Source organism: Ptychodera flava, chromosome 17, assembly GCF_041260155.1.
Source record: "Ptychodera flava strain L36383 chromosome 17, AS_Pfla_20210202, whole genome shotgun sequence".
In the NCBI taxonomy this organism is placed as follows: Eukaryota; Metazoa; Hemichordata; class Enteropneusta; family Ptychoderidae; genus Ptychodera; species Ptychodera flava.
This window is the reverse complement of record NC_091944.1, coordinates 18,697,883-18,718,058: the sequence shown is the minus strand read 5'-3', so window position 1 is coordinate 18,718,058 and position 20,176 is coordinate 18,697,883. Positions and strand designations below refer to the sequence as shown.

The following is a 20,176-nucleotide window of genomic DNA, read 5'->3' as shown; positions in this document are numbered from 1 at the left end:
TCCTTGCTCATGATACTGTTCCAAGCTGCTAGCTTTGATCTGATAGAAATCACATGTGGAGATAATTTCTACAACAGTACGGTACCTGGAGTGGCAATACTGGTAAAATGTACTTTAATAAATACTGCACAGGGCTACCTTAGCCTAGATTCTATTCGTCCGCTTGCCTCCGTACCTCCGACCCCATCCCGGTCGGAGGTACGGAGGCAAGTGGACGAATAGAATCTAGGCTAGGGTTACCTCTACAGCAGTAACATTTTGATTTTAAATTAGAATGCCTACTTCCACCAATTACAATGCTGCAGATGTCTATTAACCCTTTTACCACCATGGTTTGGCCCAAACCCACTGTTATCACTGATGAGTGTGGACCTGTTCAAAGGGAATTGGGGGGGGGGGGGGGGGATGAACAGTTAAACACTAGCTCTGATGGCTTGATGAAACAGTCCTTGTACTTTAACATGAAAGAACATTAATAAGGACTAATTTGAGTTAGCTTGTCCAGAATCTCCTCTCTGCTTTCTGACTCTCATCTGCCATACAGGAATATTGGGTTACACTGATGACAGCCATGGTAAAGTGTTCCTACATATATTACTCCCCAGCTTTTTCAAGATCTTACTAGACTAATGGAGTATTAAAGGAGGTTGAATATACTGCAGAGAAAACTCAACTAGCCACAGCAATAAATCAGAAAACACAGACTAATGCAGTCTTCAGCAAACATCAACATGTGATTGGGATCACTATTAGAGTACAGCCTACCTCACAATTAGAATGGCCCAGTGTCAATGTTCTCCAACTTTCTTACACTTGAGCAAGTGATAATAAACATTTCTGGCCCCTGCTAACCCTCAGACAGTAAACGCATTACTTTTCATAGTCTGTAAAGTATACATTACTCCTCCCGTGGCTCTCATTACCAGAGACAAGAATTAGACACCAATCAAAGACAGACCCATTCCGCTATGGTTTAACAGCTCTTGTTGAGTGATATGATGCTGGGGTGGGGGCCAAAGAGTTTACTGTCATTTGTCATTGTCAACTAGAAAACGAGAGTGTTAATTCGAAAATGCAGTTCTGCATCTTAAATTACAAAGGCAAGTTACTGAAGATCAGAAAGCTTCTTTGAATTCAGTGTACTTCAACAAACATGGACACTTACATCATATAATGCTTTGACTTTTTCATCAGCAGACCCCTTCTCAGAACAGACAAGTAAGACAAAACATACCCAAACAAAACAAGCAAGGACAGTGAAGTGATAAACCCACCTTGAAGCAAAGGTGACCTGACCAGGATGAAGACCTCCGGTAGTATGGTTCTGTCAATGCGAGCCATACAGCTACTATGCACCTTGGATATCGATGTCAGCAGATTCATTGTTAACTGGAATGTGAAGAAACAAATGTGAACAACATAGCAAGGATACAGATGCAAGACATGATTGCTATTCCACATACAGGTATTTCAATTCAAATACCAATGTTAAAGCTGTTTGGGGTATGTTATCAGGCCACACTGGTGATACATAGAAAGTTAAACAACACTGATATTTAATACTACAAATAATAATGTGTTCTGGTAACCTCTATTTGACTTATAAATCAATCTGATTGAAATCTAACTTAGAGATGGCTACATTTTGATTTTTAATTTTTCTTTGTTCTCTGTTTTTCACAGCAGCTGTGGGTTGGAAGGCGAATGCCATCCTCTACATCTGATTTTAATCAAATTGACTTTTCTCACAAACTTGGGCATCCGAGTAATTACATATGCAACAACTCATGCACAAACCATACAGTTGTGGCCGACTCACTGATCTGACAGGAAAAGTAGGCCCCAACATGAAACTGCGACTTGTCTATGCAAGACCTGTTGTTCGTCTCATTAGCAGAGCACTCAATTGAATAGAGCAACTGGACTCAAAGGCTAGAAAACGGCGCTCTTATTTTCTTTTGAGGAGAATTCTTTGAGGAAATATGAGATAACTGACCTGAGAGACATGGAGGTCACTCTCATTGATCAATGGTGGACATTCTGCAAGAATTCCATCAATCATGGTGGTGGTCAGGGCTGGACCTGTCAGAAAAACAGAAATAGGCTTTATAGTCTCACTCAAATGTACATCAACTTCTCTGGTTGAAGCGCTTGTAGCATTAAAGCCGGTAATTAAAACACTTATGGGGCAATACACTGATAATATTTGATCGATCAATAAAGATCTTATTCATAGAGGACTATGTCACTGTTGTCCCTAAAAAAAATATCATCTCCTTTTTACTCTCTGTGTGAAAGTATAAGATTTGACAAAAGAATCTGTTTTCTCTGCTGATACCCCAGCAAACCAATCCAGGGAGAATGCATGGTACAGACAGTGTTACTGCAGGTGAATTTTACCCAGAACTTTGTGATATCCCCATACAATTTGTATATACAATATGGTGTTTATCTACACAGATGTTTAGTCATGTACAACTTTAAACAGTAGTAGATTTGAAGAAGATGGGTCTTTCATCAACAGGAAGTGCTTTGGTTACCCCTGTTATAATAAATGTAAGAACTTTTGAAACTTTTCCTGCGCATAATTTCTAAATATTTTGGAGACTTTTTTTCTTAGTCAAGCGCTGTTTAACAATAAGAACTCTCCCTATTTGTAGGAGATATGTCACAATAGATCACTGTTTTGTCGCTTTTCATGTTGAGTATGTGTGTGTGTGTGTGTGTGTGTGTGTGTGTATGTGTGTGTGTGTGTGTGTGTGTGCGCAGTGTTTTGCAAAATTCATGTAATATTTTCTATCCGAGAAAATCATCCTGGGATAAAGAATAACACATGGAAGAGACTGAAGAATCTTACCGTAATTCTTCATCAGAACATCCAGGCAGTGAAGAGTTCCCAGTTTGAGAGCACGGTGATTCTTGCGAAGGAAAGATGCCAGGATAGGCACACCTTCACCCTGGGAATAGATGGTAAAAACGTCATTGTTAAACACATTTTCTTCCTTATCCATCTAAACCCCTGACATCGTAGTGAAAAATTCTTCATTGAACTTGGATAATTGCAGTTTGCTATGTTTCTGTCTGTGTGTGTATCTTTTCGGTTCACCACAGATGACTACAGGAAAGGGTTGGTTCTTTACTGATGTGTATATAGTGTATCTGGAGACCAAAACTTGATGATCTACTTACTCTAGTGTGTTCTTGTTTGATTCAAAAAACTTTTGTGTACAACATATACTGGTAATAAGGCTGATATAAGGAAATTTCACAATATCCAAAAATTGAGTCACAGAGTTCAGAAATAATAATAGTTGGAAAGTAGACTACCTGCTATCTATTTGTCAATTTATAATGTGAGGACACATATCTTATATTCAAACTTGTAAACTATATGTTTTCAAGCTTCAATAGCCTTTCATCTTGTACAGCTGTGGTATTGTTTTGTAAACACTCTTCAAATCAGCACTGCCTTCATTAGTCAAACAGCAAGATTTCAAATTCCTTTGTATTGCAATTTCCTGTCAGCTTTGTGACAGGATAGTCACAGAAAATGCATGACTATGATCATGCTAGATGTAGTATTTACCAGAATTGGCCTGAGGTCAATTATCAATGGTGATCCGGCAATCAGCGTCACCGCTTTTACAGTTGTGAGTCTAGTGATTTCATTCTTCAGCCGGTCTAGGAATATGGGCAGACATGTTCGTAATTCATTCTTGAGTTGATCACCTAGGTTACAAATTATCTGACCCCTGAAAAAGAAATGAGAATACATGAAGATGTGAGAAAACCTCAACCCTAACCGATATTAAGAAATTATAGTCTGCAAGTACTTCATCTGAATGTATGAGTGATGAAGGCAGTCACCAAATTTTGTCTTCAAAATGAAAAGATGATGATATTTTCAGTGAAAGATGGATCATGGCTGGGTTGAAGGGAGATGTTTTCATGCGCTTATGAAATACATGATATCAGTACATGGGAAGTAAAGAAACAGTTCTGATCTTCACAAGTAGATATGCTTTGGAACATGACAGCAAAATTCAGGTAGACTTCAGTGCTGTTGACAAAAGACTGCATTTGTTGGCCAGCCAGAAACACAGATCACAGGCTGTAAAAGCATTCATAACTAATAAACCTTATATTTACAATAATCTCACCATCCAATAGGTCTGCATGTCTTTCTTTGCAATAATTCTCCTAGAACGTTAATTTCACTTGAGAGCACAATTTTCACAGGCCTAATTTAAAAACTGAACATTTGTCGAAGCAACTTGAGTGCTGGCACTTACATGCATGAGATGGCTCTTTCCTTGACCTCTTGATCGATGTCTGCAGCTTTCAGTCTGGTGAAGGTACATCCGTACAGATCCAGCACGTACGGAGTGAAATCAAACTTACACTGAATATCTAAAAGGATAGTCAAAAGTAAAACAAGGCACTATCAATACCTGATGGCCTTGTCCACCTTTTCATCATGAGAATGTTCTAATCATATGGAGAGAAAAATGTTCTGTTGGTAGCACTACATTACATGTTCACACCAGAAAATGTAGGTACTGTGATATTATTCTATTGAGAACACCCTGAACACTGCAAGTTGACTATCATTTCTCTCTGTCCTGGTCAATATATTGCTATTCTTTCTGAGTTTAAGGAGTTCACTTTTGAAAATCTACTCTAAGTAAACGTTATCGTGACGATGGAGAAGTCTGTACGAATTTCACAAAAAAATACAATGCTCATTGTTGGGAATAAAGAGTGGTACAGTATCCCTGTTAATACCTTGTCAAGGACTAACAGGAGATAATTATGATATATTCAGTACAATGACACTTGCAAATCGTATGATGTACTTACTGAGAGGTCTGATGACCTTGACCATGGTCTGAGTCACAAGTAATGCCTCGGAAGTTATCTTGTAGAAAGGATCACCCACAGAGTTAACAACAGGCTGGACAATAAAAGAGAGGTAAAGGGGTTATATTCAGACTTACCAAACACATACACGATAATAAAGGAGATAAGAAACTCATGGGATGTGTGCTATGTGGAATATCAATGTTTAGTCGTGGTAAATATTGTCTTGGTGTGTTCAACTCACTGATGAACTGCACGCCAAATGAACCTTATCTCCACCATCTCTCCATCCCCTTGCCATCCATCCTTTGAAACTGAACACAGCTGTCGCAGCTTGGATTATCAAGAATTTAACACTCATTATGATATGGCCAAAACAGAAAACTCAATGAGAAAGCCAATGCTATGACAGTGTAACACCATACAGATTTCATAAACATTAAACTATTTTTCGCTTCCATGAACATACATACAAAAATCAGCTGCTGAAGTTTATAGTTCTTCTGACAACTAATAATATATTTCACATCCATACAAATCATTCTCAACAACAACAGTTATTGTTAGCTGACTATTTCACATTAGTTTTGATAGAATGAAGTAAGTGACTGTACACTTACCGGTACGAGTTGATTCATGTGTGGGTGGAACACGTGAGGTGGATGGTTTGACATGACAGTGTGTAGGAAAGCTAGCGTGTCAATCTTCATGTTAGAACTGCTGTTTTTATCTCTGTAACCAAAACAATGTTACCCATTAGAAATATTACCGTAAATTTACAGAACCAGGGTATTTTGAAGGAAAATAAGTGTTTCTGATTGATTCCACATAGAGCTGTGCCTTTCTTTCTGTAAATATGTCATGATGTAGCTTAATAACTTGAGTGTACAGAAAGACCTGAAATTGTTGCTAAATTAGTGCGAGATCCATTGCTTGTATGACACATCATGCCCCTGAGAGTGTCTATGGTTGTACTCTGTAGGTCTAGATGGCAGGACATACTAACCCTAATGAGAACTGTATACCAGGCACTAACACACCGATATGGTCAGACAGGACACCAGGGATGACATTTACCAACTCTGTCAGCAATGCAAAACATCCTTGTCTTGTCTTGATGCTCTTCTCTTTCAATTGTTTGTGTAAGGCTTTCACAATACTGGGTACTTGACTGCGCAGCATCACTACAGGCCTGGAGACAGTGCAGAGAGTACACAAGTTGTTCAGAAGCCTTGGTGTGAAAGCTACAATTCCTAATACCTTGGTGCCTGGGTCTCTTATTTTACTATGTTTATAAGCAACACTATGCTATTGTTCTATGTTGCGATGTATATAATGGGAAACCTCTTCTTAACCTGACTGCAAGATTTGATGACCATTGCTAAAGGTGGAGATAAGGGGGAGTTCTTTCTTAATGGTACATTGTAAAGAGGAATAAGTGTGGATGAGCCCTGAAAGACAGGGATTCCAGTCTATTCTTAAACAAGGTTTGATGATACTCTGGTCTTTCAGTATCGATTTGATATTTTGAATTAGACACAGAGTAAACAAATCCTAATGTATACTGACACAACTATCACCACAACCCTTTTACCTCTAATTCTAAACCAGTCCAAAAGCAACCTTTGTAAACTACAAAGTTGGGCAAAACCATGCTGATGAAATATCAGTTTTCTTTCTGACGAGCATTTCAAACTGGCCGCATACTTATAACCCTTCTAACAAGAGACATGGATCAGTTTCAAAATTTTCAAAACTGATGCAAATTGCATTATGCACGGTGCAGTTCTTTCTGATCATGTTCAATAAGTTTGCTGTCTGGCATTACGCTGGAGATTATAAGTGATATTATAAATAATACTTGAACGCATTGTTTGAGAAAATTTTTTTCATTTGCATAGCTGTTTCTGTAATGTCTTTGACCACAAGTCAAACGGCAAACATGACCAATTCTATTAATCAAGGCATGAAGCACTTCTACTAGATCTGAAGTGAAACAACTATGTCTGAATTCGCATAAACGGATGTCACTTCATCCTTTGGGTAAACCCTCATGTATATAACATGGTAAAACAGTTTATACAAGCCAATAATGATGTTTGGCTTCTGAAAAACATGTCCATAATTTTTCTCCACAGAGAGAGAAACCAAACTTTACATACGTATCTTCTTGCTCCATGGCATCGGGGTCTACCAGTCCAGTCTGGATTGGTTTGGTCTGTTTCAACAGAGTGATGTAACCATGAAATATATCAGACTTCACATTTTCCTCACGCTCTGTCAAGAAAGTGACTTACAAATTTCAACAAAACACTCTCTGTCACAGTGAAAACAATTATTTGAAGATACATGATACATCTGTGAGACTGTGGAATAGAAAAAGTTACTGCAGTGGTCACCAGTGTATGACTGGGGTGTGGGATTTCTTATATGCAATCAGAAAATTCTGCATCACTTATTAGCAGACACTGTTTGGTAAAATTGCACATTGTTGTGTTCTATATGTCCCGTACATAAAGAGAAGAGCTGCTGTGATAAACAGCAACTCTACTTTTATGAGAGAATACCATTATCTGTTTCATTGTCTTTCAGTCCCAATTTCTCTGTGTTTTGACATAGTCATACCAAGCAAAGGATGGGACTACATCTGACTATGCTTTCTAATTTTACATACATCAGGGCAGCCATATACGGATTACACTTATCACATATAGAATAGTTGTTACAGAATCAGAACGTATGAACAACACACTTTTCGCTTGTCATTTTTGACAGTTCAACTGAACAACGGATGTTCACTCTGACCTTTGAACCTGGCAATCAAGGCAGGAGACACGGTTCTGTAGAAGTCGGACATCATCTCTGTGCGGCAAGCAAAGATAGCATCTAGACATTTAGCTGAGGCACGGCGTACTTTCCAACTCATGTCATCATCATCACTGTATTCATCATCGCTCTCCCTGCAACAAAGACAAACAAAAAATATGGTCAAAAAGATAAAAACATTCTTTCAATAGATTATGAATTGCTGTTTGACTGACACACACACACACACACACACACACACACACATATATATATATATGCTATTATTTCTTCTCCTGCTTCTATAAATATATATATATATATATATATATATATATATATATATATATATATATATATATATATATATATATATATATATATATATATATATATATATATGTATGTATATTATTTCTTCTGCGTCTGCTTCTGATGCTGTTGTTTCAATGATGTAGTTTAACCTTTACACAAGTCTTTAGCTTAAAAGGAGAAAGTCAGAAATTAGCAAGTTGGAAATCATACCTGAGAGTGTTACATAATCCACTAACAGTTTCTCAAACAGCATGGTTACCATGGCTACTTACCCTTCTTCATCCTCATCCTCCGCATCCATGGCGTCCTCATCATCATCACTCTCATAATTGTAATTGGGATCATAACAGATGTACTCTAGACACAAACCAATGATCTGAAAAAGGAAAAGTATTTCAGGACTCTGATGTATTACAAAATTAAAGAAAGAGAGAAAGAGAGTACAATTTTTAGAGGATCTCTCTTATACTATGTTCATCATTTTGTCACAACAGCTTGCATCTTTAAAACTGTTTGCATCTTTTGGCTGGGAGAATACAGCCGGAGAAAGAGCATCCCTATTGAATCATACACTGATTGTTGTGAAATGTGACAGTATCAAGACACTCTCACACCTTTCAATGCTACTTGTTGACAATGAAGAACTAGCATTTTTACTGGGGCAGCTGTGTATTACAACACTTGAGTTCATGTAGGAAGAATACTTTCTGACAACTCTGTCAGGAACAGTACATAGCACTGGATGTACGGAAACAGCCTTACTGAGACTGCTCCAACCATGCTAATATTTCATCTTGTCCCTTCTCTCACTATTTCCATCAAATAAGATTCACAAAACTGAACAAACTTACTGTGGGTATGTGTGGAGCTACCTCCTTTGGACAACGTCTTACAAAAGACTCAAATGCCTGAAGGAAGAGGAAACAGCCAATTAAAGGTCAAAATCACAAAGTACAAGTCTTGGCACAAAGAGGCAATAGTCATGAGTAATATCATTGCATATTTCAAATAGACAATCATGGACTCTTTTCAAGCTTAAGTCATGCAGAATATCTGAATATTTTGGTTTTGTTGTAATCCAGAAAATAATGTATGAAAATCAACAAATCTACGTTGAATTGAGAAGAGTTTGCACATAGTCATTTATGAGAAAATGGACACTTTGAGTACCAAATGTTTAAATTTTTGTTTTGTATTTGAGGAGATCTTGGATCATACCATTTCAAGAGAGGGATGAGACAACAACGCTTGCATGTAAGTTTACCTGTATACAGTATTCCCTCAGCTCATCGTCCTCTTCTTCTTTACAGAATTTGATAACTAGTGGTATGATCCTCTGCAGGTGTTCACCAATGCGGTGACCAGCCTGACGACTACACAGAAAATACAAAGAAAGTATGAATATCACATTTACAATCCATTTACTGCATTTCATTGGTCCAATGACAATACTCTCAAGACGGGGATGGGGTGGGGGTGGGGGTTGTATGAGTCAAAGAGAAGGTACTTCATAATGGCATGGCACACACTAGACATGGGTCAGAATATCACTGTGTGCACTGATAATGCAAACAGAATATATCAAGCAACGCATGCCTTACACAGATACACTGATAATACGTTACATTTCATGTCATTATCAATATCAATCACAAATCATGCATTGTAAGATTCACAATATACCAGTGACTCATGGTAACATCATCATAAGAACATTACATAACAACAATAAAACAGCCGTGACAAACATACATCAAAGTGACTGAAAACTGACAAATATATCATACAGTAATTACAGGACTTCACCAGTTCACAGACTGTCAGATTCTCACATTGCGGCATACTTACCTAATAGCACCAATACATTGTATGTATGTCCTTGTAGTGGACACGCTGGCATTTTTACCCAGTTCTGCTAGCAGGTTATCCATCAGTTCAATAAACAGGGCATTGTTACAACTCACCACCAGGTGACCTATACGGGAGAAAAATTTTGTCATACTGGTCAGAGAGAATATCCATCTATCATCATATTACTGTGGAATTACTATATGTTTTGACAGACAGATGAAAACACATGGTGGTTAAAAGACATAATATCAAATAGTGAATTGTTTTTTCAATATTCATGCCTTGATGATTCCTTTGCTTATAAAATATGGCACAGTGGAAAAATAGAGGGTCATATTTTCGATAACATGGTCATGATCTGCTGGCTTTCATAATAGAGAAACAAAATATATACCCCTAGGATGATATCGAAAGTGCATATGCTATAGAGTCACCCACGTTTTATCAGCGCTGCAAGTAAATTCACTTACCAATTGCTATGATAGATCTCTTCCTGACAGCAAGTCGTGGGCTTGTTAACTGAGGAAGTAAACTGGCCTGGATTGATGGGTGAAAAGTAAGCAACAACCCTGCCAAGAACATATTTACAGGAATGTTAGACAGCAAAATTAAATCATTGATGCCTTAGGGTGTAAGACAGGTACAGTATAGAATTAGAAGGCACAATTTTCATAATTTCACCCGCCTTTCCCAGCATGTTCTCCTGTCCTACTGAAAACCAGAAGTACCAATGTCTGTTGTAGCCTAGAATTATATTCGTCCGCTTGCCTCCGTACCTCCGGCCCACTACCGTCTAGTCTCGTGACCAGTATTTCGAGCTACAGTTGTAAAAACTGCTCATTTGAATGTCAATGGTCACCAACTGAGACCCTGACGTCACTAGCGTCCCTTTCAAAGTCAATCACTGAAAATGACCCTCTCATGATTGGCCTATGACTTGGTTGGGCAGAGCTAATTAATATGACGTCAAATATGTTAATTGTGTTGACACTGCAGCTCTGCCCAACCAAGTCATAGGCCAATCATGAGAGGGTCATTTTCAGTGATTGACTTTGAAAGGGAGGCCAGTGATGTCTGGGTCTCAGTTGGCGACCATTGACATTCAAACGAGCAGTTTTTACAACTCTAGCTCGAAATACTGCTCACGAGACTAGACGGTAGTGGGCCGGAGGTACGGAGGCAAGCGGACAAATAGAATTCTAGGCTATGTCTGTTGCTGAAGGGTTAAAACGTCTGCGTCATGCAATCCCTGATTGTATTGAAAATTGGCAAGGGACTTTGTGGTGTAAATTGTTTTGTTTCCAGCAGCTGGAATAAAATAGTAAAGATACTTATCAGAAAATATACAACATAAGGAGTTTCCTACTGAATCTACTGTCAGACTGTGTGACTCAAAACCTACTCAGTACATCACCTGAGGTATCTTTGAAGAATTTGTGGGACTTGTTTGCTATTTATTGTAAACTTCCCCTTACCTCCAAATCTACTTAGCAGATCACCCAAGATATCTAAGGCTTCTAGCTGCACTGATACATCCTCTTGCTGTTGTTAAAAAAAACACACACATTACATGATCAATGTTCTGAACAAAAACAACCATTATTGATACAAAAAACACAATGAAAGTCTATTTTTAGTAGAAAGGACATCTTGAGAAAGGCAAAAATATCCTCAATTAAGGGGAGTCCTATAGAGATAAAATAATACTTTATCACTTGGTCAGCCCATTGAGGATGCATAATTGCAAGGCAAGGATTAGAAGCTGTGTATAAGACAAGGGACTATGAGAGTTTATGTATACCCTTAACATTTTCAAAAGCTTGGAAATACATAGGAGTGACCAATTTACATAATAAATGATTAATTTGCATATGGTCTTGTTGTTAAAATGTGTCCTTATGTGTGGTTATTAACATCTGAATTGTTTGAAAAACAGAGGGGCAGTCCAGCCCTCAAAATCTCCTTACCACGAGTCCCGCACTCTGCATCACAATAGAGAGAGCTGGATGACGCAGTCATCCTCTTGTTGCAATCACATCCCTTCCCTTTCCAGATCCTCTGATATGGTGAACCATTCATCTGTCTTACTTGTGCTAGAACTGTACACTTACAACTTCACTTACCTTCGCAATGGCACTTGTCAATCTTCCAGTGATTCTCTTACAAATGTTGGCAGCTAATGGGGATGACGCCGGCGGTAACTCATTGATTACTGTCTTCAGACCTAAAGAAAATGAGAAAAGCAGAATTGTCGATCTGTAAATGAGATCAGCTTTTGAAGCACTTGTAATGACAGAGGAAAAGATCTTTGCATACAAACAGCGTTTAAAATGACCTAGCAACAAAACAGAATGTAATTCAGATCTTGTTTATTATTTTTATTTCTTTGCTCTCATATCATCTTTCCTTAGTTTAGTATAATTCATTCATAGTTTACTGACTGCATGAACCATACTTTGTAGCCAGAGGCAAGTATTCCTCTCATATCTCACTAACAGAAATAACATGTTCACACTAAAATGATATACATTTCGGTACTATATCAAGAATACAGTCATTATACCATTCACATGTAATTCCTATGAGCACCGGGTCAGAATCAGTGTTTTTGTTAGGGCGGTAAGCAGGTAAATGATAACAGGGTTTCACAGTCATTTTATTGGGACTCCCATTGCTATATCAATGCAATCACATAAGGGGACAGCAGAAATGCTCCTGGAGTTCCGTAATCATTTACTGATGTTCCCAATCCTTAGCAAAAACACTGGTAGATCACTGACGATAGCAAAAATCTAATTCTTTTCATTAAGTTTTAATGAACATCAGTATCTTTTCACACAACATGATCACAATAATATCAGGACATACACGGGTTTGTTTAATAGCACTTCTTCCCAATAATATATAGGATAGAACACATTCAAGGACAGATATTTGGACTCTCAAATTTTAACAACACTTTGCTGGTATGCAGCTTGCATGGTCTCATTTTGAAACTTGTGTAGCAAATGAACTTACAGATGTATTGGTTTTTTGTAGATCTAAGTTTTCAGAGTAAATAATATCACAGCAAAGTGGACCATTTTGAATTTCAAACATCGGTAGATATCTGGCTCTTTGTTTCTCTAGAACTAAAGTTTGCTTGGTGATGTCCAGTTTTTATTTGTGATCATGAAAGAGAAAAGTTTCGGCAAAAGTTTATGACTATTAGTTTTGAGACGTGTACTACCTTACACGTTAAAACATTCTGGCTTCAATTTTGACAAGTTCATAATTTTTCATAGCATTGTGACGATGACATATTGACCTACCTATGCTTGATATGTCTCGAAGTTGTTCTTTGTCAGAGAGCATGTTACTACATAGCGTATCCACAATTGTCTCAACCTGGTATTCTTTGACTTTGCTGACAAGAGGGCCCAGGCTGAAGGGAGAATGGACAGATATGATATGATATGATATCTTGTGATAATAACTACTTTGGGTGTAGGTTTTTAAAAAATACAGCTGTATCCTCGGTCAGTGCCCCAAAAAGATTCTCAAGCACTTTTTAAATTGATGATTTTATAGACACAGAACAACCGAGCTAATGGAAATAATCGATTTGCAAAATTTTAAAACACAGTATTTTGAAAACTTCACCATGGATTTATTGCACAAGGACATAGCTGCTTTCAAAGTTTGACGGTAGTCCAGAATGTAAGCTGTCACTGTGGCTTTGTAGCCCAACACTAAAATTAAAAATAGCGCCAATGGCACTTGATCACAACTGGCACATTGTGAACCTACTCTATCTCTGGGTACACCTGTACATGAAATACTGAATGGGTAGGTGCTGCGGGTTTGGAGTTTGTCAGTAAATGCACACAGAAAACAAAGTCCCGAAGTAGCGAATTCCAGCCATTTTCAAACCACACTGTTTGTCAGTGGGGTAAGCAATATTCGCAAAAATCACATTTCCAGGCTAATAGACTATGTTTTACGAAATCACACGTCCTTATTACAAAATAAAACGATCTTTGTCTTTAAATCAATGTGCCAGTAAACAGGTCCAGCAGCTAGTTATGTCATCAAGTCTATAATGTTAGGGGTCATAACAAATGTGAGAAATCTAAAACATTAAATATGTTGTTTTTTATCAATTTTATTACCAAAAGCGCATGAAAATCTCTGATACTTTGAATCAGCCATCCTGCATATTTGTAACATTCATCAAAACCTCATTTCTGTTCCACAACTCATTAAATAGTCCACAATGCAGGATTGGTGAACATTCCAAACCTACATATATGAAAGACCCCTAAAATCAATTAGTTAAAGGGGGGTTAGAAATTTCCCAAAACTATCTAACCACTGCTCCGTTTGGCTCCATTTTTCAGAATCGGAACCTTGGAATTAGTCTGAATATCTCTACTAAATTGAATGCAGTCTGTTCAGCGGTTTTTGACTTTTTGTCGTTTACGGAAAATGGACACTGTCTGACACCGGTTGAAGCTAACCCTATATCACAACTTCCAGATGTGATATGATCTATGGTCATTATGTTAAAAAATACCGCCAATGGCGCTTGGACATAATGACCGCCTAGTATTATCGGCATTTATCAACAACCACACTCACTGTGAATTAAGACAGACCACGAAGTCAATGAGCAACATATAGCTGAAAGACTATTTTCACATTGCGATTTTAAGCTCATTTTTATGAGAAAAGAGACATGTATATGTATATGGAGAAAAAGCAGAAGACATATTTGTAAATTGTTTGTTAAGTGACAATCATATATGCATCTCTTGAAATTTTGTGGTTATAAGGTATAACAGTAGTGTAAGAATAATGAGGTATGAATAAGTTAGTAAAGCTAAGTTGACAGTAATTCAGATTACAAAATTATACACTAAGCTGGGGAAATCTGATCGAAATAAATGTTGAAAAGTAGAAAGTCATGGTCATCTTTTGTCTAATACCTTGTGTAAGTTCATGAACTTTACATACATCTTGCTATAGATTTGTTGCTAATGGGCAATAACTGTGTTTCAGATCATTTGAGAGCAATCTATCCATGACAGGTTTAAATTGTAATATACTTCTATTAAAGGAGAGAAACTTCTCAAATAATTTTTTCCCTGTAATTTGCTGTGAGAACACATGGACAGATGCTCAGGACTCTATGCTGGTGCTACCTTGATAACTAACCTAAAACTTGTAACGTCATTGTCTAACCTGTTCACCCCAATTTCCTGTAGACAGGTCCACACTCTCCATTGATAACAATGGGTTTGGGCCATACCATTGTAGTGAAAGACTGTAACATGTGAGGTTGTGAATACTTAATCTCAGGAATGTCAAAGTCTGTATATTGACTCAAGGATGTTTACTTAACAAATGCCTAGGGTCATCTCAAAAGTGAGAATCTAAACTATGAAATATGTTTTTTTTAATGCTTTTGATGCCCAAAAGACCATAGAAATCTCTTATACTTCGAATCAGCCATCCTGCATATTTCTAACATTCATCAAAACCTCATTTCTGTTCAACAACTCATAAAACAGTCCACAATGCAGGATTGGTGTACATTCCAAAACTACATATATGAAAGACCCCTAAAATCAATTAGATAAAAAGGGGGTTAGAAATTTCCCAAAACTATCTAACCGGCGCTCTGTTTGGCTCCATTTTTCGGAATTAGAACCTTGGAACCAGTCTATGTATCGGTATCAAATATCAACGCAGTCTGTTCAGCAGTTTTTGACTTTTTGTCGTTTACGGAAATGGACGACATCAAACACCGGTTGAAACCACCTCTATATCACAACTTCCAGTTGTGATAACCAGGAAGATTCTCAGGTCACGTGAAACTTACTCAACCTTAACAATAAAGGAAGATCTAGAGCTACAGTATGATGAGTATTTTGAAAATTTCTAATCTTACCATTTGACAGCTAAGTTTTGTACCTCTCCATTCTTATCTTCAAGCAGTTTCAGTAACATCTTCACAACCTGGGAATGACAATATGAGTACCAATGAGAATACAAGAACTTGCAGTATGAAAAAAGTAGTGATGTAATGACAGTGCAGGGCTCGATGCAGGGTCAAATCTTTCACTAGCCCGGAGGACTTGTAGCTTTTCAGTTTTAGTAGTCCTCTACTAGTCCTGATCTAGCAAAGCCAATTATCTCATGTTATAATGAGGCAGGGCTTGACAATTCCTATCGCCCGACGCCCGGGACAAGTGAAATTTACGTTCGGGCAAGTCAAAAATAAAATCTGGTCGCCCGCCGGACAAGTTGTTTATACAACTTCTGGCGCAATCAACGCGAACCTAAGTTGTTGTTGTGGTTTGTGCACGTGTCGCCCGATTTGCGTTGTCGTTCACACAAAATAAATGTCAATCACTGACTTTTTTTAGATACAATTGTGACGTTCTTCTGCGATTCACTTGCCGACTCACACAATGTTGCAATTTTTCGATGATCGACATGAAATTATTTCATCGTCCAATTAAAAAGTCGCTTAAAATTTGGCGTAAACAGCATTTCTCTGTTGTATGCTGACTGCTCCGCCCCAACAAATTAGGTAAACAATTGCAAAACCCAATCATAGTGCTTATCGGCGATCGACCGTGCAGTACTTCAAAATCATTTATGCGGCCTCACGAGGTAGACGAACATTGTTGGCAGATAGTTTGTGGAGTGATCGCTGTAAAAATATGAGTTTTTTACGGTAATATTTCCACTAACGCAAACAAGGCATTGTGCATTTTCTCGAGCCAGAGCGTAATTTCCGCTCTGCAGACCTCCGTAAAAATCAAGCAAAGCTGTTGCCGTAAAGAGGTGTGTAGTTTACGACGATGGGCATTGTGTAACTCTGAGAAACGACGTTGTGATGATTTACGACGGCGCCACGAGGGCCAGCGTGAGTGGGATCGTCTGAGAATCGACGACTCAATGTGATGATCAGAACGATGTTTCTTACAAAATATCTAAACATAAGCGTTATGATGAGGAAAAACGCCGTAGATGTTTATCTCCCGAAATGGAAAGCACAGTGGCCTTGGTTGAAATATGACGGTTCCAAAATGTTCCGTACGTCGTGTCTCAAATACCCCACCATTGCCAAACCATGGAGGTAGGAAGAGACTACGTCAATGGCCAAACCAAGCGAAATGCTTTTCTTGACGGATGCGACATGTTTCGCGTTGAATCGATAAGGTCTCACGAATTTAGTCAACCGCATTTGGACTGTTTGGCGCATCGCAGATGAGATCGTGACGGGGACAATGATTGTGGAAATTTTGTGGGTCCCGCTGAGCCCGATACGGTTTCACTTGCCAACAACCCGATCGCATGCACTCGCAATGCGTGAACCGAATGACGACGACCAGCGACAGAAACTGACCAATTTTTTTACGACGGCATTTATGCTTGCCAAACACGGGAAGCCGATGTATGATCAGATGATATGTACCTTCAATGTTCACATGTACCTGCGTACATGTCTGTGTGTTCCCGGCGTTATACGGCCTCTTGTGGTGGAGGCCGTATAACGCCGGGAACACACAGACCGTACACAGGCCTACTTCAATGTAAACTTTTGAGAAAAATCGGCGTCAACATCGGCGAAAATTACCAAAATAAGAAAGCTCTGAAAGCCGCTATGGAATTCGTCGCAAGTATTTTGGTCTTGATTATTACAAATGGAGGACAAGTAAAATTTTTGTGAGGACAAGTGAAATTGAAAATCCACTTGTCCGACGGACAAGTGAACTGGAAAAAAAATTGTCAAGCCCTGTGAGGTAATCATTTGCATGAACCTATGACCTTACATTCTCAAACTTTTTTGTTACATAACTTATAGAACCAATAACTAATTTTCTAAGCCAACTCAACAAAACTAAACCATCTACAACTTAAGGAAAACTGCACTAGTCTGAAGGAATACCCCCAAAGACATTTTACTAGTCCTTCCGAAAATTTATTACTAGCCTTGGGCTAGTGGGCTAGCATTTATGTTGAGCCCGGGAGTGTTGCCCTGAAAAAAGTTGATGCCAAAAATACACCAGGTGCTTGCTAAACATTAAATAAGTAACATGTTAGACTTCAGCTGCACCAGCCAAGTAGGCAAATCTACCTAAATTTTTGAAATATGGTCTTAATGACACTGACCTTCAACCTTGCAAGCTTAGAACCAACATAAAATTTATTGAAAAATAAATATTTGCCATGTTAACAATTACATTATCAGAGTTGTTCATGATTTAAACAAGAGAGTTTCTCCAGTGGGAATTTAAGAATTAAAGTTGAAAAGTATTGGCAAACATTAATGTACTGATTAGTAAAGTGTACATATGAATAGACGCTAAATTATCACATTTATCTCTCATATTTGCTTTCATATTACAAAGTTGGCAGAAAGTTATGTAAGTTATAACTATTTAAAACTTTGATGTTAAGTGATAGCTTTACTATGATTATTTCATTTAAATGTGCAAATCACAACAGAGATTTCAAAGTGCGGCTTTAAGTGTTTCTTGTCACCAGTTTGCCCTCCAGGCAAATACATGTATGACATGCCATAACACAAACAAAATACCTGTGACGCAAGCAGATATTTTGTTCACTGTACAGATATACAGCTGATGCAAAGAAGATTCCTAAAATGAATGCAGCAAAGTTTCCAGAAATCATGTTTGTCTGGGGTCAAACTGCTTGGTACATAACTCAATTAAAGCCACAGCCATTGTGAATAATGTCATTGACAGACCTTTCTCTCACTGTCATCATCCAGTTTGATTGAATCTTTCTGCAGTTCTGACATCAAATCATTTGTTGCCATGAACCGGAAATCTTTATCACTGGATGTCATCTGAAAAAAATCAAAAGATTCATTTACAATGCTGTTAAATTTAAAGGGCCAGTAGTGCTAATGTTCAATGATTTTTTCATTATTTTTATTTTATTTTATTTTATATCTATACCAACTTCTTATTCTACTCCCCAAAGAATGTTGAAACACCCACTGTCTAGCTTGTTGTTTACATGTGTAAAATGCAATTGTTATTGTTTACATTTGAATTCTAGTCCGGACCGGAAGTCACTTTTCAACAATAACAATGAAGTTTACACACATACTGGCTGAGTTGACAAGCTGAATACTAAGTATATCAACATGCTTTTGGGAGTAGAACAAGGAATTATGGTTCATGTTTAAAATAAATATGATGAAAATATTATTGAAAGTTAGCATTACTGGCCCTTTAATATGTGCTCATGTAAAGATAGTGCATAGTGGCCTCTCCCCCAGCTGAAGAAATAAAAAACACATTCAAAAGTACACACAGGTAGTGACTGTATACATTCAGACAGCTGGTACAGTGGTAGTATCAAACAAATTTTGACAAAGGAAGTGTTAACTTGATTTACATAGCAGTATCGATTGTGTGAATCATGCTTACACAGATTTGACATTTGTTTTTATTTACTTAATCAATGTATTTTTTCTACTGCATCAAAATTGTAACTTTAGAGGGTTTTTAATTTTTCGATTCTCAGTGTTTTAATATCACTGCTTGGCAAATAATTGCTAACTTTGTGGCTGGATAACATTATAGCACTATAGAATTAGAAAACGTGGGGAATCATTTTCAATCATACGTAAGACCATCTCCATGGTAAGACCATCGGTTATTTATTTTGAATGATCAATAAAAATATTTTCAAGTCTCAAAACACACTGACTGTGCACAGTTAGAAATAGTAAGGTAATGCATCAATCAGAGATTTTTAATGTAAATTCTTTAGCACAACTGGTGCAGTACTATCTGTGGACCAGTTGCTGTTCTCTGTATTTTTCAGTCAAAAATTATAATTTTGGAATTTGGGGTCACAAATCTAAAAATATTTTTATAGAAAACTTCAGCAAGTCCCTGGGAGATATAAAACTCGGCATAAAAAACTATCGTGCTTCTGAGACTGCCATGACACAGATTTAAGCTTTGCCAGGCGATAGCTTTATCGAAAATGACACATTGGTTTTGGTATATAAGCGCTCAGCAGTGTGTTCAGAAAACCAAAATGGCTGCGCACATAACATCGTGAGGAAATCACCCACCTTCTCCAAAAGATTGGAGATATGGTACGAAACCGACGCCATGTTCGCTCTTGCAGCACGAACTCGTCCCCGCTATATTTGTCTTGATCGCTGCGGGTGGACTTTTAAAATTTCACCCCGAATTCTGCGAGAACCGCAGTTGTATTTCTTCTCTACTGGCTCGACTTTCGAGGACAGTTTTACAGGGCTCGTGGGTTGAGCTCATAACGCATGCGCAAAGGTAACTTACACTGC

At 37.9% G+C, this 20,176-nt stretch overlaps 1 protein-coding gene across 1 annotated transcript in view; it reads right to left on the bottom strand.

Moving 5' to 3' along the window:
- LOC139115681 (cullin-associated NEDD8-dissociated protein 1-like) overlaps window positions 1-20,176 on the bottom strand; it is a 35,095-nt gene extending 14,919 nt beyond the window's left edge. Inside the window, exons 1-21 of the mRNA XM_070677987.1 lie at window positions 19,943-20,176; window positions 18,596-18,697; window positions 15,764-15,831; window positions 13,143-13,255; window positions 11,955-12,055; window positions 11,307-11,373; window positions 10,302-10,400; window positions 9,829-9,955; window positions 9,245-9,353; window positions 8,832-8,888; window positions 8,253-8,356; window positions 7,666-7,820; window positions 7,023-7,137; window positions 5,867-6,052; window positions 5,481-5,592; window positions 4,861-4,954; window positions 4,293-4,410; window positions 3,587-3,752; window positions 2,858-2,957; window positions 1,997-2,082; window positions 1,275-1,389 (exon numbers count right to left, since the gene is read on the bottom strand). Of these exons, the coding sequence (XP_070534088.1) occupies window positions 1,275-1,389; window positions 1,997-2,082; window positions 2,858-2,957; window positions 3,587-3,752; window positions 4,293-4,410; window positions 4,861-4,954; window positions 5,481-5,592; window positions 5,867-6,052; window positions 7,023-7,137; window positions 7,666-7,820; window positions 8,253-8,356; window positions 8,832-8,888; window positions 9,245-9,353; window positions 9,829-9,955; window positions 10,302-10,400; window positions 11,307-11,373; window positions 11,955-12,055; window positions 13,143-13,255; window positions 15,764-15,831; window positions 18,596-18,697; window positions 19,943-19,984 (2,236 nt within the window). The 5' untranslated portion in view covers window positions 19,985-20,176. The remainder of the gene's footprint in view (window positions 1-1,274; window positions 1,390-1,996; window positions 2,083-2,857; window positions 2,958-3,586; window positions 3,753-4,292; window positions 4,411-4,860; window positions 4,955-5,480; window positions 5,593-5,866; window positions 6,053-7,022; window positions 7,138-7,665; window positions 7,821-8,252; window positions 8,357-8,831; window positions 8,889-9,244; window positions 9,354-9,828; window positions 9,956-10,301; window positions 10,401-11,306; window positions 11,374-11,954; window positions 12,056-13,142; window positions 13,256-15,763; window positions 15,832-18,595; window positions 18,698-19,942) is intronic.